Source organism: Setaria viridis, chromosome 1 (assembly GCF_005286985.2).
Source record: "Setaria viridis chromosome 1, Setaria_viridis_v4.0, whole genome shotgun sequence".
NCBI classification, from domain to species: Eukaryota; Viridiplantae; Streptophyta; class Magnoliopsida; order Poales; family Poaceae; genus Setaria; species Setaria viridis.
In genome coordinates, this window is record NC_048263.2 from 4,839,017 (window position 1) to 4,864,835 (window position 25,819).

Below are 25,819 nucleotides of genomic sequence, written 5' to 3' on the forward strand. Positions count from 1 at the left end.
AGGAAGGGATTGCCGAGTTTGCTAGGAGGGCACTCTGTGTCCTCTCTCACCGGGCACGCCAGCAGTTGGGTGGTACTACTCGCTGGCACATCCCCTACAGAGCCAGTGGTGAAGCGAAGACTTACGTCGCTTCAGTCACTGAAAACTGCACCAATGGCTGCGTACGAGAGGTCAGCGAGTTGTTGGCTACCACCAACACCGCTTTGGACGGCACCAATAACACCTTGCACAAGGCTCAGGAGAAGTTGCGGGAACTTAGGGCTGAGAGGGACCGACTGGTTGCTATTGTTTAGGGAATAGGTGATCCAGGAAATCCTAAGACGGTGTTCCTGCCGATGTCGCCACCTCCGAAGCGCCCACGCTACAACCAGCCAGATGCCCGCACGGAAGATCCTTAGGATTTAGGAGTGCTAAGTTTAAATTCTTGTAATCGTTAGTGTCGTCGTCGTTAGAGTGTGCTTAGTTTAAGGAGTGTGTTTGGATGCTTGGTCTTGTGTTAAATGCTTGAGTTGGATTTTTTTTTTAATGAGTGCGGTGTGTGGGGTGATTGCCAAACGACACCGGTCTTAGTAATAAAGTGCTTAGCTGGGTTTTAGAATCTGTTCTAAATCAGCATCTATCCTTCTTTAATCATGATCCTTATTTATCTAAATTTGTCTATCACGGAAGTTGTGAGATGATCAAATCTTTTCTCGTCATTAAGTGACATGTCAGTATTGTTTTGTTAATATCTCGAGCTACAGAAGTCCAAATGACGTGAAATCAGTGGGGTTAGTTTCAGAATTTTGTGAAGTATTTTCTGTTAACTTTACAGAATTTTTGAATAATCTGTCCGGGAGATATGTGTGAATTGGTGAAGCAATCAGAATCTCAAACTGTCACCTGATACTGCCAACTTGTTAATTTTATATCTCAAAGATCTAGACCTCCGATTGAGGTGATTCCAGTTGGGTTGGTTTACAAATTTAGTGAATAATGACCTGGTAAATTTTCACGAATTTTGGATATTTGCACTGACAGCCACATTTGATATAGTGGAGCGATCAGAATCTGTCTTATTGGATATCCTGTTACTTTATCTTTCTGAATTATCTATTTATGCACCCATCTAAATCGATTGTTTCTAATGCTGAGATGGTGAATACCAGGTCCGGATCAGGAGTTGACCAGCCCGCAACGCCCCGTAACACGAACAACAACAGCATCCCCAATCCCGCTCCTCAGCCGAATCAGGAAGCACCTGCAGGGATGGAGCAGTTCTTGGCAGCTCAGACTCAGCTCCTCGCCAACATGGCCAACACTATGACGGCCATGCAAGTTCAAATGAACAATAACAACAACAATAACAACAACAACTAGCAGCAGCCGCCGCCAAGGGACAAGCATAGGGAGTTCATGAGCCATAAGCTCCCGACGTTTACGAGTTCTCCAAACCCGCTTGATGTTGATGGCTGGTTGAAGACTGTGGAGAGGATGCTGAACATCACTCAGTGCTCTGATAGAGAAAAAGTCCTGTATGCTTCAGGACGCCTAGAGGGACCTGCTGCTGATTGGTGGGATGCCTACACCATCGCCCATGCTAACGCCAACGACATCACCTGGGAGGAATTTAGGACTAACTTCAGGAGTCACCACATTCCTTCCGGACTGATGAAGCTCAAGAAGGAGTTCCTCGCTCTCAAGCAGGGGAACATGACAGTGACTGAGTACAGGGACAAATTCATCCAGTTGTCCCGCTACGCTCATGGGGGCATGTGTTGACGCCAGATTTTGACACGTATGGAATCGGCGCCAAGGGAAGAAAAGGATTGGCCGATGCGGCAGATTGAAAGGTCACGACTAGGAATCGACCGATTGGTGTTGCAGTTGGGAATCGGCCGATTGGCGCTACAGTGTTTTGGCGGACGGAGTTGATGGAGATCGGTCAATTGGAAGGCTGGAGCGATTGGGCCAATATGGGTTTAAAGAGGATCAGAGAAAGAAGATAGAAAAAGATTGGCCCGTGGGAGTACGATATAACCAACTACAATACGAGTTGTGTTTGTAAATATTCGTTTTCGTTTAAAATTAGAGATAGATCCTAGTCGGTTATGAAATTGGTTGTAACAGGCTATAAATAGCCATCTTTTAGAGATTTGTAGAAGAACACATCAATCAATACAAACAAATCTACTTTTCATCGTACTTTACTTTTAAGTCGGTGACTTCGCCAACACATCTTTTTCTTTCACGAGTTTGTACGGGTTGGCAGGGCTGCATCGACACGATCTCCGGCCGATTCTGTCAGTTCCGTTTATCGAGTAATATCTAAGCTTTACCTTTGGATGCATTGCTGTCATTTCATTTAGATTTATTCACAAGTTATCGATATTTACTAGAATCGTAGGTTTTATCTATTGTTCTAGTTTTATCACCAGTTATCCAGCTTGAGATCTGAACTGTCGGCTCTGTTATTGTTATTTTCATTCATTATTATCGCATAGCCGATTATATCTATTTCAAGTGTTGCTCTCGTAGCTTTGTCTAGTTTACTCTAGTAGTTTTCTTCACAACCGCTATGTGATTGTCGGCTGTATCATAGCCGATTATTTTTTTATAGCAAATCGGCCGATTCGCTGATACGCTTCTCGAGATCGGAACCCTAGCCGATCGGAACCCCTGGAATTTGACACGTTTTCTTCCTTGCCAATCAACAAGTCAGATTGGCTAGCACGCCACGCGAACCGCACCAGGGCGATCACCCGAACAGGAGTTAAGCAGATTCTCCCGGGTCGTGTGTCCGACGCTGAGGGTCAATCGGCTGACTTTTAGCGCCAACAACGTCGCAGATGATGAGCAGAAGCAGGAGTTGTTTTTGGAGGGTTTGATTGGACCACTCCAGTACCAACTGATATCGCACACCTTCCATAACTTTCAGAAGATGCTGGACAAAGCAATAGGCCTGGAGCACAAGAGGAATAAGCTTAGGGACATGAAGAGGAAGTACAACTCCTAGGCACCGTCAGGAAGCAACACTCGCCTTCGCTATGCTCCACAGCAGGGGACACCATTCCGTCCAAGGGGGGCGAATGGAAATTTTAGGCAGCAGTCATTTCGGCACCCAGCTCAGCAGTTCCAGCGCCCCAACCCCCAGTTTCAGCACCCAGGGATGCAAACCCCACGCCCAGCTTCCCGCAGAATCGCCAGATGACTCCTACCGGCACTCCAGCGAGACCTAATTATCCAGTGGGCCCCACTTGTTTCAAGTGTGGCGAGGTTGGCGACTATGCCAACGCTTGTCCTAAGAAGGGTGGGCCAACTACCCCCGTGCAAAGCAACAGTGCTCCTCGGCAGAATCAGATGCAGCAGCCGAGGAATGGGAACCAAACCCCGCAAGGCAACTAGGGGCAGCAAGGCAGGGAGGCCAGCGCCAGAAACTGAATCGCCTGGAAGGCAATACTGACTGAAACTCAAATGGCCAAAAATGATGGAAAAAGAAGAACAGCCACCAAAAGCAAACCACAAACTCGAAACCGAACAAACACGATGAAAACAATGCAGTGGCATGAATGCGCAAATAAAATCCTATATTTCATTATTTAATTAGAAAAATGCTTTTAAATGCCTAAAAATGCAAAATGACCTTATATGCCTTAAACAAGCAAAATTGTTTCTAGCAAATTTTAGTAGAATGCAAAGTTGGAGATTTTGGGGGTTACAGTTCATTACATGATAGGGTTTTTCTTAAGTCTTAACAGTGATTTACTAAAGGATTTACAAATTTTGTCGGGTCGGCTGACCCCAATAAACTGGGTGAGGGCCAACCCTCCCACCCTAAAATTTCGTTACTGAAAAACAAAATAAAAAAGGAGTAAGATTACTTTCCATAACAAACAACTCAAAAAAAAATCATATTCCTACCTAAACACCCCTCCCAACAAGGACAGAAAAGGCCACCTTCTTAGCAAACGAAACAGTTTATGAAAAAACTATCCTACCCAGAAAATTATCCTTCTCTCTCACAAATTTGTTTTAGCGAATCCTATCCCCTCTTCATGCTGTTAGTTTTCCCAACACGCACCAAATCCTCTCAGTCCTCCAAATTTCACCAATTACTGACACAAATGAGGCCATACTTTCTGTATCATAGCTTGGCAGGATCTAGTGCTCCAGTCGAGGGCGAAAAGTAGGCTTAGCACAGTGGCGGAGGAAGTTAGAAACTATGCTAGAGAGGGAGCTGAAACGAGCACTCAGTGCAGCTAATGGAGTGGTGCACACTAAACTTGACAGTGGTGCTCAACATTGTACATCAATACGATTTTTTATCCACTGCAATAAGAATTCAATTAGTCATGCTGAAATGTTCAACAACAAAATTAATATTCTAAATCAACTCAGAAATTTCTCTTGACGAATATTAGCATTCTAGAGACCAAGTGTTGAAAATACTTGTCAGATCTAGATGCAATTGGCGAGCGCAAAAGCTTATGCCAGATCAACAACCTTAGAACACAACAAATTAGGCTACACAACGGATGAGGAAGGGGCTCCTATCCTTCAAAAGTTAAAATGCGTGAAGGACTCGCATTATGGCACAATACCTGGGTCTCGATGATTCCCTGCACCACGCACTCCATCGGCCTACGGTCCCTGCTAGTGGAAGACTGGAAAACCAACAAACATCACAATTCCTCCTAGGACAGAATACAAATAGCATTACTTCAAAAAGAAAACACAAATGGCATAATTTAGGGTTTGGGTGTGCTCCGTTTCGCGCAGAAGGAAGGGAAGCGAAGGAGCGGGCATACCTGGTGGTGCTCGTCGCCGGCAAAGGGCCCGGTGAAGACGTCGCGAGGGGCGCCGGTAATCGCCCAGTCGTCGCCGCCAGGAAAAAGGAAGACCGAGTGAGAATAGAGAGGGAAACTGGGGAAAGAAAGAGGGGAGGGGGTGAAGGTGAGCCGCGAGCAGCAGCGAGCCGCGACGCGCTCGGGCCTCGTACAGTGGGCTGGAGAAACCAGGCCTGAAAGATTCGGCCCAGGGCAAGGATAGAGATTAGGAGATGCATTTTTTATTTGATTTATTAATTTTAGAGATTCAAAACTTGTTTGAACTCCATTTGCTTCAAAATGCCGAGTCGAGGGATGATCACCCACTACGGCAAACTGAACGTAGTTTGTCTCGGCAACATCATGCATTTTCACTTCCGAAACTGAAAGTCAAACGCAACATGGAATTTACAATTCCATCCTCTTTTCGAGTGCCCCAACGAAAAGTCAAAATCCCAGTCCTACCCCTCCCTCCCTTCAATTCCTCCCCCCACGCACCCGTCACCTCCCTCCATTCCCATTTCTTCCACCTCCCTCCCTCCCTCTCTCAGATCTCCGCGCCTTCCCCCAATGACGTGACCACCACCACGACGGCGACGAACCATCGCGTAGCCCGCTCACCATGGCGACCCCCACGGCGCCGCTCGGCGGCGCGTCCCCGTCGGGCCGCGTTCTGGGCCCGGCGCTGGACCGGATCATCAAAAACGCCGCGTGGCGGAAGCACTCGGCGCTCGTGGCCGCGGCGAAGGCGGCGCTCGACCTCCTCTCCTCCTCGTCGGCCTACCCGTCGCCCGACCCTACCTCGCCGAAATCCTCGCCGCTGCTCGGCCTGCCCCTCGCCGCCGCCGACGCGGCCCTCCACGCGCTGCTGCTCGCGCTCGAGTCCGCCTCGCCCAAGGTCGCCGACCCCGCGTTCGATTGCGTCGCCAAGCTCCTCTACCACCGCCTCCTATTCGGCGACCTCGGTTGCGCCGGCGGCGGCGACGATGCTTCTTCCCCCACCTCCCGGCTCCTCAACGCCGTCCTCGCGTGTGGCGCGCTCTCCGATGACGCAATGGAGCTCGCCACCCTCCGCGTCGTTGTCGCCGCCGCGCGGTGCCCCACCGTCGCCATCCGCGGGGAGGGCCTCGGCCAGGTCCTCAAGACCTGTTACAACATATACCTCAGCAGCAGCAGCGGCGCCAATCAGCTCTGCGCGAAGCTTGCGCTCGCGCAGGTGCTGGTGATTGTGTTTGCGCGTGTGGAGGTGGACACCATGGACGTGCGTGTGCGGACGGTGTCGATCACGGACATGATGGACATGTCTGACCGCAGCCTGAACGACTCCAGCATCGTGCAGGTGGCTCAGGGGTTTATAAATGAGGCTATGGAGGGCAGTGATGTCCCAGAGTCAGGGTCACCTGTGGAGCCAACTGAGGTGGATGGCAAGGAGGATGCTGGGATGAGCAAGATCAGGGAGGATGGGCTAGCACTCTTCAAGAACCTGTGCAAGCTGTCAATGAAATTCTCGACGCCAGATAACCCTGAGGATCAGATGTTGCTGCGGGGCAAAGTGTTGTCTCTTGAGTTGCTGAAAATGGTTGTTGACAATGCTGGCCCTTTCTGGAGAACAAATGAAAAGTATGATCTCATACCTGCAGTTGTTTCAGTTTTATGCATTTCAATTATTCGACCTGTTGTAATGCCTAGCCATAAAAAAATTATTACTGCTGTGAAGTGTAAAATGACTATAGGGAGGATGGAACAGAGTGTGCAATGTTGAAATCTATGGAGCGTTCTTGTTTGCTAAAGATGTTCCAATAAGCATACGCCATATTAGCTCAGAAGCATGCCCTTTTTATGCCATCATGACAAATATTTCTCTAATCTGTCTGCATCACTATGTCGAGTTCCAGAGCTTTTGCGAATCTCAAGGCATAGTGGCTCCTAAATGTTTGCATCTCACTAGCTAAAAATGTAAAATCCTACAACTTTTGGATTAAAAAAGATTTAATTCTATATCACAAGTGAAAGGTATAGAAACGGAAAGAATTAAGAAAAAGCAATAGCAATAGGTACTTAGGTAGATGCTATTACCCGCATTTTGGAAAAGGCTAGGATTTAGGTGGATGGCTGATCAGCGGATGTTTTTTAAGAAAGCGCTCTTTACTTATTTGTCAAAATTATGTCTGTATTCTGAATTTGTATTGTCATCAATCATGTACTTAGGAACATGCTAGAATGGTCGGTATGTTATCCTGATGATTGTCTTCATTTGGTTTTGTTAAGTTTGTTGTCCAGTATTTTTACTAAAAGGCCTCATCAAATAAATAATTCAGGGGATCAGCAGTATAGTGAAAAGGAAGAAAATGAGATGGTATTACTGCATGAAGGCTATGTGCTAAGTCACTTAGAAAAGGGAGGCAAAATGAATGCCATTCTACATATGACTTATAACTTCATAGTAGTCCTGAAATGAAATAGGCTTAATATGTTTTTTGAAAAAGAAGAAAAAATCTACTTTTTTTGTTTGCAAAGTAGAAATCGTAATTCTGAAATATGCTATTGTACAGCTACTAGCCTTTATGAAGTTTTCTTTAGGTTATTTGTAAAGGAGTGTTGAAATTACTGTGATCTTGGCAGAAAATAACACTCACAGATTGAACGTTCTTTTTTGAATCAGGTACCTTGGAGCAATCAAGCAGTACCTTTGTTTGTCCTTGTTGAAGAACAGTGCTTTGTCAGCAATGAGTATTTTCCAGTTGTTGTGCTCCATATTTGTGGGCTTGCTGTCAAGGTTTAGATCAGGGCTGAAAGAGGAAATTGGAATATTCTTTCCGATGCTTGTCCTAAGGGTTCTTGAGAATGTCCATCAACCTAGCTTTCTACAGAAAATGACGGTTCTAAACTTGTTGGAGAAGATCTGTAAAGAATCTCAGGTTCTTATCGATGTCTTTGTGAACTACGATTGTGATCTAGATGCTCCAAATATTTTTGAAAGGTATGAAACTTGGTACTAGATGAATAGTCACCTTCTGTTTGTTTTTAAATATGCAAAGCATTATTGACTGGTTTCTTGTTCTATATTGCACTTTACACTGTAAGGATTGACGCATTGAGTGTAGGGCAGCTTTTTAAAAACAATGTTTTGTTATCTTATTATGATCATATATTAAGGCACCTCTAATTCCAGTAGATGTTTGCAGGGCTGTCAATGGACTTCTAAAAACTGCTTTAGGTGTTCCTCCAGGATCTACTACAACATTAACTGCTGCCCAAGACCAAACATTTCGGATTGAGTCAGTCAAGTGCCTCGCAACCATAATCAAATCAATGGGTTCATGGATGGACCAACAACTGAGAATTGGTGATTTTTCCCCAAAAATTTCTGAAGCTTCTTTGGGTTCTATGAGTTCTTTGAGTTCAATGGACATTCCTAACATCCTTATTGGAGAAGATGGGAACGGAATTGATTATGAACTGCAATCTGACTCTGGTAGCCCAGACGTATCTGGTGCTCCCTCCCTTGAGCAACGTCGTGCTTTTAAAATAGAACTTCAGGTAAATGTTATTCCCACGCTTGGTTTAGAGCATAAGATTCTCAGTTTTAAGGAGGGTTTTACATTTTTGGACTACTGAAGTATAAATTTCCTTCTCCAGAAAGGAATTTCCTTGTTTAACAGAAAGCCTTCAAAGGGAATTGATTTTCTTGTTAAAAGTAAGAAGATAGGGCATTCGCCAGAAGATGTTGCTTCTTTCTTGAGAAATACTGCTGGTTTAAATGCAACAATGATTGGAGACTATTTGGGTGAAAGAGATGACTTCCCTATCAAAGTTATGCATGCATATGTTGATGCACTGAACTTCGAAGGTATGGACTTTGGTGAAGCCATTAGGTATTATTTGCGAGGCTTCAGGTTGCCTGGGGAAGCACAGAAAATTGATCGAATCATGGAAAAATTTGCTGAAAGATACTGCAAATGCAATCCAAACTCCTTTACCAGTGCAGATACTGCATATGTTCTTGCTTATTCTGTAATCATGCTTAACACTGATGCTCACAATACTATGGTCAAGGATAAGGTAAGAAAACTGATAATAAACATCTTTCTTTCAAGATTCGTTCATTTATGGGATTTTTCCTGTGCAGATGTCTAAGACTGACTTCATTCGCAATAACCGAGGAATAGATGATGGGAAGGACTTGCCTGAGGCTTATCTGGGTACACTATATGACCAAATTGTCAAAAATGAGATCAAAATGAGTGCTGATTCATCAGTTCCACAAAACAAGCAACCTAGTAGTGTGATGAAGCTATTAGGTTTGGACAATATTATCAGCTTCGTTAGCTGGAAACAAGCTGAGGATAGGGCAGATGGAGCAAATGACTTGCTCATCAAGAACATACAAGAGAAATTTAAATCAAAGACTGGAAAGTCAGAGTAAGTCAAACACAAACTATTTGTAGACCATAGTTCTGTATCCGCTGATGCTGTGCAGTTAATTCAAGCTTGTGCTTTGTGTAGGTCTGTGTTTTCTGTTATCACTGATACGACAATTTTAAGATTCATGATCGAGGTTTGTTGGGCCCCAATGATGGCTGCATTCAGTGTGACACTTGACCAGAGTGATGATAAGGCCGCCACGTCGCAGTGTTTGCAAGGATTCAGATCTGCTATTCATGTTACCTCTGTTATGTGCATGCAGACACAGAGAGATGCCTTTGTGACATCTGTAGCCAAATTCACATATCTCCATTGTGCTGCTGACATGAAACAAAAGAATGTGGATGCTGTGAAGGTGGGTAGGCCAAACAAGTTACATTTTTTTTCTTCAAGTTACAGTCAATGCGAGGCATATCAAATTCTTTGATACTTTAGGAATCAACATCCATTTTTTTTCTTGAAAACGTGCAGTACTCAGATGCTTAATGATTTTGTTCTAGTCCCTCTTTACTATAGTGTACTCATTTTCCGTACCTTGTAATATTTATATTGCACTTCTTTAGCAAATCCCTCACACATGTGCATCCTTTTTCATTAATAAAAATACAAACTTAACTTTATTCTGCCTGGAATCTCTGTGAATCCAAAGTATTTACTGGATTATATTGCTTTATCCTAGCATTTATATTTAAAACGTGAATTAACACTTGAATATATCTCACAGTTGGACTGTTTCTATTTGTCCATTTTGAAGCAAGTCATGAGTTTTTTACTTTGTTTCCTGACAGGCTATAATATCCATTGCAATCGAAGATGGTGATTATTTGCAGGAAGCATGGGAGCATATATTAACATGCCTTTCGCGGTTTGAGCATTTACACCTTCTTGGAGAGGGGGCACCTACTGATGCTTCATTTCTCACAGTACCACTGGTTGATTCAGAAGAAAAAACACAAAAGTCCACCTCTACGTTGTCAAAGAGAACTAATGCACTTCAGAATCCAGCTGTAATGGCTGCTGTTAGAGGGGGTTCTTATGATAGCACAACAGCAAAAAATAATGCGTCACCATTGGTTACTCCTGAACAGATTAATAATTTCATATCAAACATAAACCTGCTAGATCAGATTGGCATTTTTGAGTTAAATCACATATTTGCTCATAGCCCAAGACTAAATAGTGATGCTATTGTTGCTTTTGTGAAAGCTCTTTGCAAAGTTTCAATGACAGAGTTGCAATCTCCTACAGATCCTCGTATCTTCTGCCTAACAAAGATTGTTGAGATTGCGTAAGAACATTTGTACTTCTAGTCTATGAACCGAATTCAAGCTACACGAATATATTCATAACCAATACTTTCCAAATGATCTAACTCAAAATTTCATTGTGCAGGCATTACAATATGAACCGCATACGTTTGGTTTGGTCCCGTATTTGGAAAGTTCTATCAGACTTTTTTGTTTCTGTTGGGCTCTCAGAGAATCTTTCAGTTGCAATATTTGTTATGGACTCTTTGAGGCAGTTAGCCATGAAGTTTCTGGAAAGAGAGGAACTGGCAAATTATAATTTCCAGAATGAATTCCTGCAACCTTTTGCAGTTGTTATGCAGAAGAGCAATGCTTCAGAAGTACGGGAACTTATAGTTCGATGTGTCTCCCAAATGGTTCTCAGTCGTGTCAACAATATAAAATCTGGATGGAAAAGTGTTTTTACAGTACGTATTATGTTCTATGATTACTTTTAGTTTATCATGATATATTGGCATAAGTTCATGAGATCTACAATTAGCTGTTCTCAGGAAGTAAGCTAGAATAAGTTTCTGAAATTCATCCTCAATATAAACAATTTTTTTTTTGTACTTACAGGTTTTTACTGCAGCTGCTGCTGATGATCGAAAAAGTATTGTTCTGTTGGCATTTGAAACCATGGAAAAGATTGTTCGGGACTATTTCCCTTACATAACTGAAACTGAAACCACAACATTTACTGATTGTGTTAAATGCCTCATTACATTCACAAGTAGTAAATTTAGCAGTGATGCCAGCCTCAATGCTATTGCATTTCTTCGGTTCTGTGCTGTCAAACTTGCTGAGGAAGGATTTATTTGCCATGACAAGGATACTGACCAGCAACCAAATAATTTAGATTCTTCAGATGGGAACAGCACGGTGCATAAGGATGATCATAGCATGGTCCATAAGGATGATCACGTTTACTTCTGGGTTCCTTTGCTTGCTGGTATACTTATTTTTTCCTTCACAAAATTACATCAATCTTGATGGAAATTTGGGAATTTATTACATTTGTAACATATTTTTGTTTGAATTTTATCTTTTCCAGGTCTAGCTAGATTGACAACTGACTCAAGACCAACTATTAGAAAAGGTGCTGTGGAAGTGCTCTTTGACATTCTGAAAGATCATGGGCACCTCTTTTCTCAGTCCTTCTGGGCTAATATCTTCGAATCAGTTATCTATCCCCTATTTAGCAGTGAAAGCTTTGCACCAAATGGTCATATTTCAAGTGTAAATAGTACTGAGGATGATTCTTGGAATTTCGAAACTAAAATGGTGGCTCTAAAATGTTTATCAGATTTGTACATTACCTTTTTTGAAGTGATGCGGCCAGAACTTTCTAGAGTTACTTCTGTTGTTACAAATTTCATCAGAAGCCCATATAAGCAATCAGCTAGCACAGGTATATCAGTTTTTCAGCGTTTAACAGAAGGACTTGCAAGCAAGCTCTCCAATGATGAGTGGGAGAAGATTTTGCTGTGTTTCAAAGAATCAGCAGCACATACATTTGTCTTGTTTGACAAAATAGTTAGGACGATGAAAGACATTGAAATTCCAGATAGAAATGAATCTTACTCTGAAGCTGAGCAATATTCAGATCATGACATCTACAATGATGATGAAGAGGAAGCTAATATGGAAACAGCATCTTATGCTATTGTCAGAATGAAGAATCATATGGCTTTGCAACTCTTAATTGTTCAGGTACTTAATTGAAATATACGAATCATGTGTCTTTTTGTTAGTTAAACTAGTTTTTAGTGATCCCCTTATGTGGTAAGCACTGCTACATAAATTTAATTTGATACCATTAATTCCTTTTTTAGAATAAATAATAGATGCCATGAGATCCAATTAAAACAGGAATTGAATTTGACGAAAAAGAGGCCTACATGTTTTTTTAATTTGCCAACAGTTATACTTACAATACAATCTTTTCCTGGCTTCCATGCAGGGCATCATTAGACTGTATGAGGTGCACAGGAGCTATCTTTATGCTCAGCATATAGGCATAATGTTGGAGATGCTATCTGCCATTGCATCACATGCAAGTGAAGTGAACTCTGAATCTAACTTGCACACAAAACTACATAAAGCATGTTCCCTTTTGGAGGTATCTGAGCCAGCGGTCATCCATTTTGAGAGCGAGTCCTACCAGAGCTACCTCAAACTTCTGCAAGCTATTCTTCATGACAACCCATCTTTGTCAGAAAATATGAACGTGGAGTCACAAGTTATGCTTGTCTGTGAGAAAATATTGCGAATGTATCTGACCTGTGCAGGGCATGAACTGTCTAATGATGCTTCTGGTAGAGATTCAGCTTTGCATCGGGTGCCTCTGGGTACTGCTAAAAAGGAGGAACTGGAGGCTAGAACTTCGTTGGTCCTTCATGTAATGCAGTTATTGGGTGGTTTGGAGAAGAATTGCTTTAGGAGGAACTTGCCCATGTTTTTCCCCTTATTAGCTAATCTTATTCGCTGCGAGCATAGCTCTGGAGAAGTTCAAGTTGCACTGTATAATATATTCCAATCGTCCATAGGCCCCATAATATCAGTGTAGTATATATTATTTCCTCACCAGTTGTACAATTTTGTCCGTCCATTTTGTCAAGGTAGCTCATTTGAATAGTGGTTACATCAGAATATGGTATAAGAAAAGGGTACAGCTTTACAGTACTGTAAATGACTCATTGTTGGGACCTGTCCTTCAGAACTCTGGCGTCAAAGGTGAATTCCTTTTCTTATTCTCCGCACTTTAATATGTTAAACATTCAATAAAAGTAGGGGATTAATTTATGCATACCATATGTTTTGCAGCTACATGTAACATCGACCCAGATGCCTGAAGGAAGGCTTTGGAGGCGCATTTGCCATTCTTTTCTAACTTTCATTTTAATCCGATGGGTAATCATCGACATGTCAAAGCAGCTGAAGATTGGAACAAGGCTCCCTAATTTCTGTCCTGCACCAACAGCTCTGAAATTTTGCAAGGGGTGGTTTGCTTACCACCGAGAGATTTTGAGCACAGTTTCGGTGTAATTTTTCTCTTTTTGATAATTGCTCTGTACAGTGTGCTCTCCTGAACGGCTACCAAGACTAAAGCGAATAGGGGCTCATGCGATGTTACCTTTTCCCCTAATCTGCCAAATCTCTTGGAATTAATTACCATAACAGTATGCACACTGTAGTCAATATATACTTTCATTCTCAACAGAAACAGCAATGGATGTCTCAAAGTTGTCTGTTAAGGAAAGGTCAGCAATAAAGTTCACTAATTCTCATGTCAAGGCGCCATGCCTACATCAGTATTGCAACTTGTACTCTTATCAGATTACCTTTCCCCCGAAGAATTTATAATCATGTTAACTTTTTGTTAGCTAGGACTCTGAATTTACGACACTTCCAACAACCATATTGAGTTGCATGCACTAATGAAGGCAGATGGGTTGTCACTTCAAAAATGTTGTTAAGAAGGTATCTGTTCTGGTAAGTCAGTATCAGTCAAGAGGCTCTCATCCTCAAATTTGTTTGTACCATGCAGGGCCAGGTCAACCGCCCTGAAAAACAATGCTCGAATGCTTCTCAGTCACTATCCGTGACTCATGTTCACCTAATCCCTTGTTGAAAACCACCGCCCAGAAAAGCAACAACACACGTTTCTTAGTGGCAAGAAAATGACATTTCAACTTTCAGTAGCCCCATAAACAATCTCTTGTTTTATTCAAGAACTGAGGTCTCCTAACACACATTTGATCATCCTTGATGAACTTTTGATACACAACAAACAGGTAGCTAACAAAACTGATATATATACAAACTACAAGAATGAAACATTTTGGCCTTGTTTGGAATGTAGGAATTTCACAAAAAATTCTCAAGATATGCAGCCTGCACGAATTTGGAAATTCTTCGGTTCCAATCGGGGCGAAGAAGGGCAGCTAGCAAGTAGCCTTGTGATCATCAGCGAGGTAGGATCTCTTGATGAATTCCAAGCAGTCGGCAATGGCCTCTGCCTGGAAGGAGTTCTCCCTCTCCGCTGCTGGCCCAGGCCGGGGACACCGGCCGGCGTGGCTGAGCATCTTGTGCGCCCTCGCCGTCGTCGCCGGCGACCTCCTCCTGGGGCAGCAGTTGAGCTCCTCCAGGCACCGGACAAGGAGGCCGGCGAGGCCGAACAGCCGCACGCGCAGCCGGAGCAGCGATCCGAGCCGGACGTGGCACACCCGGTGGCCTCGACGGCTCGCCCGGCGATTCATCTCGTCGCCGCCTGAGAGGAGAGAATCTGCCTGAAACCCTGAATGGAGCAGGTGCACACGGAGGATGCGTGTGACTGACCTCTTATATAGCAGTGTATCATCACTACTGGGTCCAACCAACCGGCCATGTCACATAGCAAGCCATGATGTAATGCAACTATGCAAGGGTACAAAGGATGTGGACCAGGGCAAGCCAGCCACAGTTTTAATACATTATCACCTGGTGAAATTGTTTGTCATTGTGCACTAAAAATATCTAATTGTCATTTTCGTGATGTGTAGAATGGATCTTCTTGGCCTGAGTGGTGTACTACACTGGTTGCTACTGCTATATAGTACGCGCTATATTGGAACATTCGCTTTATAGATGGGGTCGTCGATAGAACTTGATTTGAATCAGTGTGCTTCCCATGGTTTCATGTCTAGTTAATTGATAAAATGTAGATTATGATACTATGATCAAGAGCTCAGTAGCAAAGACAATCGAGAGTCTTACCGATCCAGGCGTGTTTTGTTGGATTATGTAATGCACACCTGAAATTCTCAACTTCTGGACTCGTCTCATCGTTTGTTGATCTCTCCTCGGTTGCATCAAGGTCATAAGTCGTTTTGAACTAAGGTTGAAATGGCAATGATCTCACCATGTTGTTTTGGAGGCCATGAGGCCCTGTCTGGACGTCAGAAAGTTTTGTGTTTATATTTGTGTCTGCCGGGAAAAGTGCAAGTTGTAGTCCTGACAAAATTACCTGCATCCACTTGCATGACATTTTTCAGTCACGTTTTGTTTGGTTGTAGCCTTATTGCAAAATATTTTTTAACAGAAATTGCAAATTATTTGGAGGACGTGCTTTACTGATTCTATATTTGCAGGAAATAATTGAACAAAAATACATACACACCCACTTAGTCCCAGCATATTTTGTCTGCCCTGTATATTAACAAAAACAAGCAGAAAGCACCAACTAAAATTTGTAAAAGAAAATTACTTTGTGAAGATATTAGATTCGTATAGGCACTCAGGATCTGCAGGTCTGTCCAAAATAGCAGGTCTATCATCTTATCGAAGAAGATTACAACACTAAAATAAGCCAACTGGCTCATTGCTTGTCTAAGCTTTAGAGGCTAAAGCTCATTCCACAACAGGCACAACCTCAACCTCACAACAATCAAACAACCAAACCATTAACTCGAAATGTTTCACAGAATCAGCTAAATGCTGATTATCTAAGGCTGCTCAGGGGGAAGTTGCGCAGTGGATTCTCTTTAAGTAATTCAGTTTCCCTGTTGAAATAAATCGGACAGGTTAAGACACTGACAAAGAAAACAAAGAAACAGAACATGCAAAGTCAAGCCTCACTTACTTCTTAAGGTTTTTGCTTGTTGCTTGCCTGAGCTTCAGAACAGAAGGATTTGGGCTCTTTGGTACCTGCCGAGCTGGTTCCCTGTAGCAATTGAAAGTTTTTTTTAAAAAAAAATATGATTTCTAGAATGATGAACTTTGAACAATCCTTAAAAAACTGATACTAAGATGTCAAATAACATACTGTGCACATTCTTCGTCCACGAAAACCTCAATGGAACTGGCCCGGGTTGCCGGAACTGCTCCTCTTGCTCCTAACTTTTGTGGAACCTGCACAACAATGTGTTATTTTCACAAGTTCGTTACTAAATAGTTGTCCCCAATGCATGTCTCACATAAGACACTTTAGAGAATTCTAGTGGCCTGGCAAAAATACCTTGTGACATGTCCATTTAGTGGGCATCATGTTATTTTCTTTGTTCCTATCTGCTTGTGTTCCAAGGGTGCGCCAGCTCGTATTTTCTTTTCTCCTTATTTTGTCAATGCCCTGATTTGGCAATGAATTCTCATCTTTGAATACTGAAAGTGGCCTGTTAACGTCGATTCTGCAAGAGTGCAAAGGCATAATCAGTGACACGACCAGAAAAAAACCCTCCAAGCTTCGTGTGGTACTAACCTTTGCAGCGCCCTTGGCCTCCCCAGCTGGGAGTTCTCTGCTTGCTGATTTCCTGTCACGTCAAATACAATATTAGCTTGCAACCACTTGAGAAGTTCATGCTGAATCACTGTACAACTGAAAAAGCTTACTGTTTTCATCGCGTTTCAAGCTAGTCCCGAAGCTACGTATTGGTAGATCATCATTTGCTGTATCATTTTGCTACAGAAGGAAAGGGTTCGTTCAATGGAGATATTGGATCCTAAATAAACACTGCTATCATTCAAATAGCAAACCTCAGAATGTTCGCTCCTTTTGGTCGACCTTCGAAGAAATGTCCTGTATACAGCTTCCAACTTCTCCAGAGGCTTTGCTTTTCTGAGAGGGAAAAATGAATATTAGAAATTCCATCCATTCATATGCATTAATCAAGTATTAAAACCAACTCATAACTAACGAAAGAGAGGTAAAGCTGAAACCATGACAAGTAAAAAAAATTCTGCGTGTTGCATCACACATAAGATAATGGCATGGCTAACCGAGGCATGCTATATCTAAATAAATAGGAACAAAAGCCTACAAGAAATTTATTATTTTAGGTTTGTTCACTAGAAACTAAAATGAATTATCTCTGTCTGTCTACATTGGGGAGCATGTATCAAATTAGCAGTTGATCATGGTATCTTCGCGAACGTCTGATTCAAGTTTATGCAAATTAAAAAAAGAACAATAATGCAAACTGATTCAGTATAACAATGCCATCAATTTTCTGCACTACCATTGACTCTTGTTCTGTACGACAATCAAGCACAGAAGAAATATATATTTTCCCCAAAAGATAACCACCCTGATGTCCATTATAAGGAAAGTAGGCAACACTTTTGGATTGAATATCTATAGATTATAGCAACACAATCTACTGGGCAATCTCAAATCCAAGAGCCTTATGAACAACAAGTGACAGTCTCATGGAAATCCCACCTAGCTATACCAATGTCAAAGATCTCATTAGCTTTTCTCAGCTTGTTCTTTGCCTCCAACAATGACGCATAGGACATGTAGTAAATGGCATGGCCCTGCCCAATCTGGTTTGCCTCCAGGAATTTGTATATCACCTCAGCATCAGCGCAATTTCCAGCCTGCAAAACAAAACAAGACCGGCAACCAAACAGGTATGTGAGATGCCTCCACTCCCCAGAAGATAACCAGAGAAAAAAAATCAAGCTGGGATCCCCACGACTCACGTATTCCAGCCACACTTTGAGGAAGCGGAGGTCGTCCTTGTAGCGCTCGTCGTGCCAGAAGGTCCGCACGCACTGCTCGTACAACACCACCAGCCCCGAGCACTCGCCGCCGGTCGGGAACGACTCCTGAACCCACTTGATGCAGCTGCGCGCGGAAGAAGCAGGAGAAGATCCGAAGAAATGAGCAATCTTTTGCCTCTGGCAGCTACCAAAAACCAAGAAATCCGACAGAGGCGAGTTAAGGGGATGGAGAAACGCTTACTCCAGCCACGGTTGGAGCGGATCCTCGCCCTGATACTCGTAGATTGCCTCGATCATCCTCCTGGATCAGGGGAAACAATCAAATGATTAACACAGAAGAAAGATTGCATTACTGCAGCAACTTGCCCACTCTCCAGATCAAGAAACACAGATCAAATCAAACAATATTTTTTTCCATTGCTGAGGGAGAAGGAGGGAATGGCGACATACCTGCGAGCTTCGAGGAGGGCGGCGCGCTGGGCGGGGTCGACGAGCGCCTTGAGCGCGCGGTTGAGTTTGGACACATCGCGCCCGCGTTTGAGCGGCCGCACGTTCTCCTTGAACGTCTCCCACTCGGCGCCCACAACCACCGGCGCCGCGGCGGCGGAGTTGCTGACCCCCATCAGCGCCAGCGTCTCGTCGTCGAGCACCGCCACCATCTCTTCCGCCGCCTTCGCCGTCGCCGCCGCCGCCGCCGCCGCCGCCATGTGAGGTGGGTGGGGGTGTCGCTCCGGCTGGAATTCGAAATGGAGGGGATTCGACCGTTGCGTTTAGGAGCGGATGCAGCTGTGGCTCAGGTTTTAAACGGCGAGGGTTTGCGAAAAGCTTGGGCTTCGGTTTGGGCCGTGGGCTCTTGAATAATAGTCCGGTCTGTGGTTTATTTTGGGCTGGTTTGTGCTCACAATAGCCCAGCTAAATTTTGGCCGAGGATTTATTTGCTCAACATGCCTGATGAGAAGCGAGAATTGCTTGCAACACTCTCTTTTCCTTAAACGGAATTTCTTAAAAAAATTCATTAATTCTTTTCATCTGGAACATTCATTGGACTGAACATCAAGAACTTGTTAATTTTCGGAACAAGAGCTACATATTTTCTCGATTCTGTAAGTTTTTTTTTTTTGTTTTTTGCGAGGACTCGATTCTGTATGCTTGACTTAACATTTCCGGTAACCACCGATAGTATTTGTTCTCTGTGCATGTTAAATTGCGGAACGGTACGTATCCAGGTAACCTTGCCCTAACGAATCGTCGATATAACGGGTGTGCTTATTTCTCGGCAAATAGCTAAGTTGACACCCCGAGGTAGCAACTCTTGGTCGATCAAAGAAGTGAAGAAAGCCCCTGACCCACTCTTCCTTCCCCCAGATTGCCCTAATCATCTCATCTAACAGATTGCCCTAATCATCTCATTCACTATGATACAAGTTATCCCACGCTCATCCATCTAAAGTTTTCCCTAATTCATTGTAACAAAGATTATGACAGTATTACCAAAAACCATAATGCTTCTCTGTAGTCATCACCAGATAAAATATGTAGATAGTGCATCATTCCTGTTCCGCATCATGAGCTCAACTTCAGATAAGCAGGTTTCATATGCACTGAACTACCTTCGCGACCGAAATTTATCTGATTCTCATACCCTATCATCTTATACGCTAACAACTTGCCGACCCTTCAAAACATTCATCCAAGGGAGTTCAATTCATAACAGGTTTATGCTGTTTCAACCACAATGTTTACATCCAGAAAGTATTAACAGCTACCAGTTGCTGAATTACACTGAACGACGACGATCACAGAAACCAAATGCCTCTCACGGCCTACGCTGAAACTGCAGCTGCGATGGCTCGACAAGGCCTTCTAAGACAACAAGCTCATCAAGAAGTGCAAGCTTTTCCTCCTCAAGTGCCTTGATTTCCTCATCTTCCATGCGCAGTTCATTGTCCAGGGCAAAGTTCTCTTCCTCCAGCATCATGTACTTCCTCCGTAGTGCACGGTACTCATCGGTAGGACCAGAGTCTGGCAGGGAATCTGGAGTTCCTCTGTCAGATGGAGGAGTGGCAGGGCGCTCACTCTTCAAGCTTCTTTTGGGTGGCTTTTGGGCCATGCCTGATGAATGCGGAACGTCTCTCCGCAGCAGTTCGGGTTCACCCTTCAGCTGGCCTGATGAATGCGGCCGGTACACAACCTTCTTCTTGTGCAACTTTGGGGCAGGGAAATCATCACCGCTTGGGTCTTGCATCCTGTCAGGCAAAGCCTTGGAGTTTCCTGTTGAAACACAAGACAATTTAATAGAGCAGTGATCGCAACTACTTGATATATGTCAATTAGGCCGGCAATAATACAGCATGTTAAATAATATTGCCAGATCCCATATAATCAATCAGCAAACAAAACCACATGACTACTTGATATGTGTCAGATAAGCCTGCACTATATATCTATTACTGCACAAACTAGCCGTTCTGTAAACATGCCAAGGAAAAAAAAATGCACCAGGTGAATGAAACCATACAGTAAAGAAAATTTATGGTTTAACCCTTCTTTCTGGCTCAATGGGATGCTATGATAAATGCTGCAAGATTGGAAGCGACTGCAAAAGTTGAACCCCCAAGAATTGGAAAATTAACCGCGCCCAAATGCCCCATATTTCAGTTGGGTACCAAGAACTGCTGTTGTATCAACGGAAAATACCCTAACCTAGTAACCTAATTCAACCATGAATGTATCTGGTCTGATTGAGAGCAAAATCAACTATCTCAGATGACAAAGTACATCCTAACAAGCAAGCTAGGGTTCACTCACCAACCAAAGAAGAACCAAACCGCGCCTGGTATGATGGAACTGGGCCTGGTAGACTCAAGATTTGAACCTAGGGTATGCCTAGCCAAAAGTTTCGATATGCGCTTTCTAAAAAAAGAATCAATCTGCAATATGGTAGAATCAAATACACGATTCGGTAACACAAACTACACAGGTCTTTAACGATTTGATATACAAGTAAAAAAAACCAAGTGCAATTAAAGGTCTCATAATTCCTTCAATTCAACAAGTAAGCTTGAAATTTGCAAAAACTACAATATAAAAAGTTCGAATAAAGATAAGAACATGGATAAATAGAAGATTGGAACACTATGGGCTTTCGCTTGCTTCCTCATGGCCATGAAAAGTGTGAACTAAAGGGACCCTCACTTATATCGCAGAAAATACCATGCTCAACGAGAGTGACCAAACAAACAACTGCTTCTGTGTGTATGGACACACAAATCAATCACTGAATCTACAATTGCATCTTGCAATTCAGAAGCAGCAGGAAGGAGATGGACTAGACAGTAGTCAATACCAGTGATGGGATTTGCTGCTGCCGATTACGATCTCGGGATGGCTGCCCGTTGCTGATCTGCCGCGCGCCGCAATGGCCCGTCGACGTCAGGGGACTCAGCCTCAGGTTCTCAGGGCGAAGCCGCGCAGGAGGCCAGGACCCCCGTCGCGGCGTCGGGCACCAGGAGAACGGGCGGGGCGGCCTAGACCAGAGCGGCGCCGCGTAGCCTGGAGAAGTAGAAGGGATGGCGCGTTGGGCACTCAGGCGGCTGGGCGGCGGGCGGCGGTGGGAGGCCGCGGGCGGCGCAGACGCGGAAGACGGGACGGGGAATTGGGGTCGCCGCCGTCACGGGGGCTTGGGCGCACGGGGCCACGGGGGTAGGTGGGCACTGGGCATGCAGCCGGGCCAGGAAGGAGTTGGGCACTTCGGCTTGGTCTGTTAGCTTATTGGGCTATTTTTTTTCATTTTGGGCTCTGAAAGCTGAGTAGTAAGGAGATTCTGGGCCGAAATTCAGGGTCGTCCTAGTTCTACCTGTACTACACTTTGGATCCGCCACTGACTACGCGTGCCGAGATTCCGCTATGATCCGTTCCTCTCACACTCACACAAACATGAATCATTCGTAAAAGCGCAAATTATTCCTTTAAAATCAAACAACAAATCATTTGGTAAAAAAGGAGGAGAAGAAAATTAAGAGATTGCCCTAAAAGACCAAACCCTTAGGCAAATCATTCTTACTAGGTTGCAGATCTAGATCTGATGGATGCCAAACTTAACAAGAACCAAAAATTGCCAAGGTGACCACACAATAGTAGCAAAGTACTAGGATTTCAACATATTTGTATCACTTAACCTAATAAAAGATCACGGATTGTACACGGAACGGAACAAGAGACACACAACAACACGAGTGAAGAGAGAGTCACTATATTCCTACGCAAAAAGGAGAAGGAATCTAGCTTACCATTCCTAGTTGTGCGCGATGATGGTGCCCGCCTCCGCTTGTGAGACTTGCCTTGTGGTAACAGATGAGGAGGACCTGGTGGGAGGGGAGGAGACACCAAGCGAAGGGGAGGGAGGTAATATGCCACCGGTGAGAGGGAAGGCAGGTGGGCGAACAATGATGGATGGGAAGGAGGGTGAGTTGTTGTTGAAGGGACGGGAAGGGGGCGAGCAATCATCGGCACAATTTGTAGATCTGGATGGGGGTGAGGGAGACGGCGAGAGGAAGAAGAGGAACTGGCAGCCATAACACAAAGTGTAAATGAGGTTATCTCATCAATAGTGGTTTGCGAAGGGGGAGTTATACCCGATCGTTATGGGCTCTCCAACCATTTGCAGGCCTACCCCATTTAGCCCAGCTTGGCTGGGTGCTTCCATCTGTTGTTCAACGTTTGAGTACAATAGACCCAAGCATTCGTCAGCATAGGCTAAAAAAGCCCAAGAAACTTCGGACCTAAAATTCATGCCCACTCCTGGGCAAGATTGTTCTGATTTTTTAGGCTAGGCTTGAACCGGGCTCAGATCAGGCTGTGCCAACCTAAAATTAATTATTTAATTGTCTGACCCGGTCCTACAATAGGTGTGGATGGACAAAAACCCAACGAGTTGGCTGGACTGGGCCTAAAATGCTCAGGTCTAGAGTGTAATATATCCGACAACTAAATGGAGAGAGAGGTAATCTAGGAAGGTGTAGGGCATTTGCCTTTTTGAGAAGCTAATTGATTTGTATTGAAGATTGCATAAATTTGTGCTAGACATGATCACATTGAAATTCATGAGAACCTTAATATCTCCACTGGCTGAGATGATTGTCCAAACCCTACTACCACTCCGTTTTATTTGCCGCCAATCCCAATTCACCCAATGGCGCCTCTTCGAACACACTCCTCACTCCCAATAAAAGGATGCTAACCTAGTAGTACTTTGTACCGAAACAAAGAAAGCCTGGAACGAAGCTTGACAACTACTATTTCATCTGTCACCAAGCAAACATTGCCATCTCTTCTCTACCCAACCGACCTGCTTCACCATGTACTCCACCTCGCCATCTTGGCATGTTGTTCAACACCTGTATTGCCTTTTATTTGTCATCGCTGTGCATCGTATAGAGACATTTTAGAGATATTATTTTTATCTTGTAGAGACATTATTTTTGTCTTGTAGAGACAAAAAAGCTACAACTAGTGGCATATTTATACTTCATTGCTAGGTACATACATAGTGATCTATCTCCTAGACAAGAAAAATATTGGACATGAATCCTAGCTAATTTGTACAAATGACAAATTATTGGGCAATGTTTGCCATCATATCTCCTACTTTTACATCCACTGCAAAAGAAACTTTTTGGAGACCCTAAGTGGGATATATGGATAAAATTTTTTAGACCAATGGTTGCGGGTGGGGATTGTGGGGTTTCGTCACCATATTTTTACTTCAAATTAATTGAGAGTCAAATTACAAAAGTTTTACAGGTTTGTCATGACATGCTCCCGCCATTACACAAGAGTATATTGGAGTGATCTCTCGGGTTGCAAAAGCATGATCTGGACTGTTATACAAATTCTAAATAAAGAAGGGCTCAGACGATGTCGATGCTTTGAAACGTTTTTGTTTTTATATATGTTACATTTATATGTAAAATGATGAGATTTTGTACCTGTATCAACGTATATTGGCTCGTTCACACTCACCATTTATTCATTGTCCCACTAGAACAAACACATGAGAGAACTGAATCCCCACCCGCAAGACCAAGGCAAGGAAAAAATGCTGTATGACGACAGGGGTTTCAAATTTCATTTTAGGCTTTTTTTGTCCCTATCAAAATGAGCGGAATTTTGGCTGAAATTCGGGTTAAATATAGTTAGATATTTCATTGAATAGTGCGATATTTTTAGATGAACAATGGTTTCGGTCATGACAAAAAAGATTGAAATTTCACAAAATTTACGAAATTTCAGCTGGAATTTTGATCACTAGACAGAACTGTCGGGTAATGGTGGAGATTAGAGGTTTCGGAGCTTCTCTCATTTTTATTTTTTAAAAAAATCCAAATGGATTTCGATCCTCTAAAGATAGATAGATACATACACACATATATAATGTGAAATGAGATGAGAGTTCATGTTTATATATGTGGACACCTCCATGCCTTTTGATGCCATTCAGGTTAAATTTTACAAGAAGTGAGTTTGTGGGACTCTATCCATGGCATCATAAAGTCAAGCTCAATGGATTATAGACAATGCTCCCTCCATCCCAAATTATAGTTCGTTTTAGCTTTATAGATTCGTAGATTTTACTATACACTTAGATGTACAGTCTATGTCTAGGTGCATATATATCAAAAAGTATGAACCTAGAAAAACTAAGACGACTAAAAATTTGGGACGGAGGAAGTACATGGCAACGGTGGTTGTTGGTTGTTTCTCACCGGTGGCATCAACCAAAATGATCTGTTCCCAGATATGGTCATCAAGCAAAAATCAAAGGAAAACCAATGGATCAAGAGATCCACTCGGAGATCTGGTTATTTTAGGAAGGAATTTATTACCAGTTCGTCGCCAGCGTGTGAACCCAGCCAATGTACAGACTTCAGGTCCTTCCGCAGTTGTTTCCATTTTTGCTGTCTAGCTCCCGCTTTGAAACAAAATTCAAATTTCCACGCGTAGTTATTTCACATACAAATTTGGCATTGTGTGTTACTTCACACAAATCCGCCGCGTCATTTCACATACAAATGTGCAGTTACCTGTTCTCATTTATATCGTACATATACACATCTCTAAGATCTCAGATCAAAATCCATCCCGTTTCAGAAAGAAAAAGGGGATCCGAATTCATCATCTGTTCATCTGCCTCTCGCTCCTCCATTCATCACCTGAGCAACAGCAGGCAGAGGTACCTTGTGATCCTACGTTTTTCTTCACCTCTCTCACTGGTAGCCTGCAGCTCAGTTCTCATCTTGCGAGACGACGTTTCAAGCTTGCAGCCATGGTTAGCCTGAAGGAGATGGCCCGTCTTGACGCCGAGCGCGCCCCGCCGGCGTGGCTGTCCCCGCTGCTGGAGACCAAGTTCTTCGAGCCGTGCCCCGAGCACCCAGCGATCCGCTCGACGAGGAACTCCGGCTGCAACTTCTTCTGCACCCAGTGCGCCGGCGCCCACGCCCTCTGCTCCGGCTGCCTCGCCGCCGACCACGCAGGCCACCAGATCATCCAGGTACGCAGCGGCGACTGATAGGCATAGCTTAGCTTCGAGGATCGAGATTCCAAGGTAATGATCTGTTAATTTCTGACGAGTGCTCTCTGCGGACGTGGCTGCAGATACGGAAGTCGTCGTCCCATTGCGCGGTGAAGGTGGCGGAGATTGAGCACCTGCTGAGTGTGTCCCAGGTGCAGACCTATCTCATCAATGGAGAGCTGGCGGTGTTCTTGGACAAGCGGACCATTTTGGGGCAGGGGAAGCCCGGCGCGGCCAGATGTGAGGAATGC

The 25,819-nt window shown here is 43.7% G+C and overlaps 4 protein-coding genes across 5 annotated transcripts; 2 read left to right on the top strand and 2 right to left on the bottom strand.

Moving 5' to 3' along the window:
* Nucleotides 1–1,248: 1,248 nt before the first annotated feature.
* On the top strand, nt 1,249–1,761 carry LOC140221514 (uncharacterized). The gene is made up of 2 exons (XM_072291260.1): nt 1,249–1,317; nt 1,360–1,761. The coding sequence occupies exons 1-2, from the start codon at nt 1,249–1,251 to the stop codon at nt 1,759–1,761; spliced, it is 471 nt and encodes a 156-aa protein (XP_072147361.1).
* A 3,552-nt stretch (nt 1,762–5,313) lies between these two features.
* Nucleotides 5,314–13,160, top strand: LOC117845952 (brefeldin A-inhibited guanine nucleotide-exchange protein 1). Of its 2 annotated transcripts, XM_034727039.2 has the most exons (11): nt 5,314–6,425; nt 7,468–7,785; nt 7,991–8,345; nt 8,445–8,867; nt 8,935–9,227; nt 9,312–9,585; nt 10,019–10,518; nt 10,623–10,944; nt 11,096–11,468; nt 11,571–12,229; nt 12,480–13,160. In XM_034727039.2, exons 1-11 carry the CDS (start codon nt 5,428–5,430, stop codon nt 13,083–13,085), a joined length of 5,121 nt encoding a protein of 1,706 aa, XP_034582930.1. In that variant the 5' UTR covers nt 5,314–5,427; the 3' UTR covers nt 13,086–13,160. The 2 variants fall into 2 exon arrangements, with proteins under 2 accessions (XP_034582930.1, XP_072147627.1); XM_072291526.1 differs by lacking the exon at nt 5,314–6,425 and having other exon boundaries at nt 7,628–7,785; nt 7,981–8,345.
* Nucleotides 13,161–15,802: 2,642 nt separating this feature from the next.
* Nucleotides 15,803–18,778, bottom strand: LOC117845959 (mitotic spindle checkpoint protein BUBR1). Its single transcript, XM_034727052.2, has 11 exons — nt 18,449–18,778; nt 18,240–18,299; nt 17,978–18,122; nt 17,715–17,872; nt 17,030–17,111; nt 16,886–16,955; nt 16,755–16,806; nt 16,515–16,683; nt 16,323–16,408; nt 16,140–16,220; nt 15,803–16,059 (listed from the first exon to the last, which is right to left on the bottom strand). The coding sequence occupies exons 1-11, from the start codon at nt 18,703–18,705 to the stop codon at nt 15,999–16,001; spliced, it is 1,221 nt and encodes a 406-aa protein (XP_034582943.1). The 5' UTR covers nt 18,706–18,778; the 3' UTR covers nt 15,803–15,998.
* Nucleotides 18,779–19,683: 905 nt separating this feature from the next.
* On the bottom strand, nt 19,684–21,682 carry LOC117847792 (uncharacterized). The gene is made up of 2 exons (XM_034729111.2): nt 21,345–21,682; nt 19,684–20,269 (listed from the first exon to the last, which is right to left on the bottom strand). Exon 2 carries the CDS (start codon nt 20,241–20,243, stop codon nt 19,815–19,817), a length of 429 nt encoding a protein of 142 aa, XP_034585002.1. The 5' UTR covers nt 20,244–20,269; nt 21,345–21,682; the 3' UTR covers nt 19,684–19,814.
* Nucleotides 21,683–25,819: the final 4,137 nt, after the last annotated feature.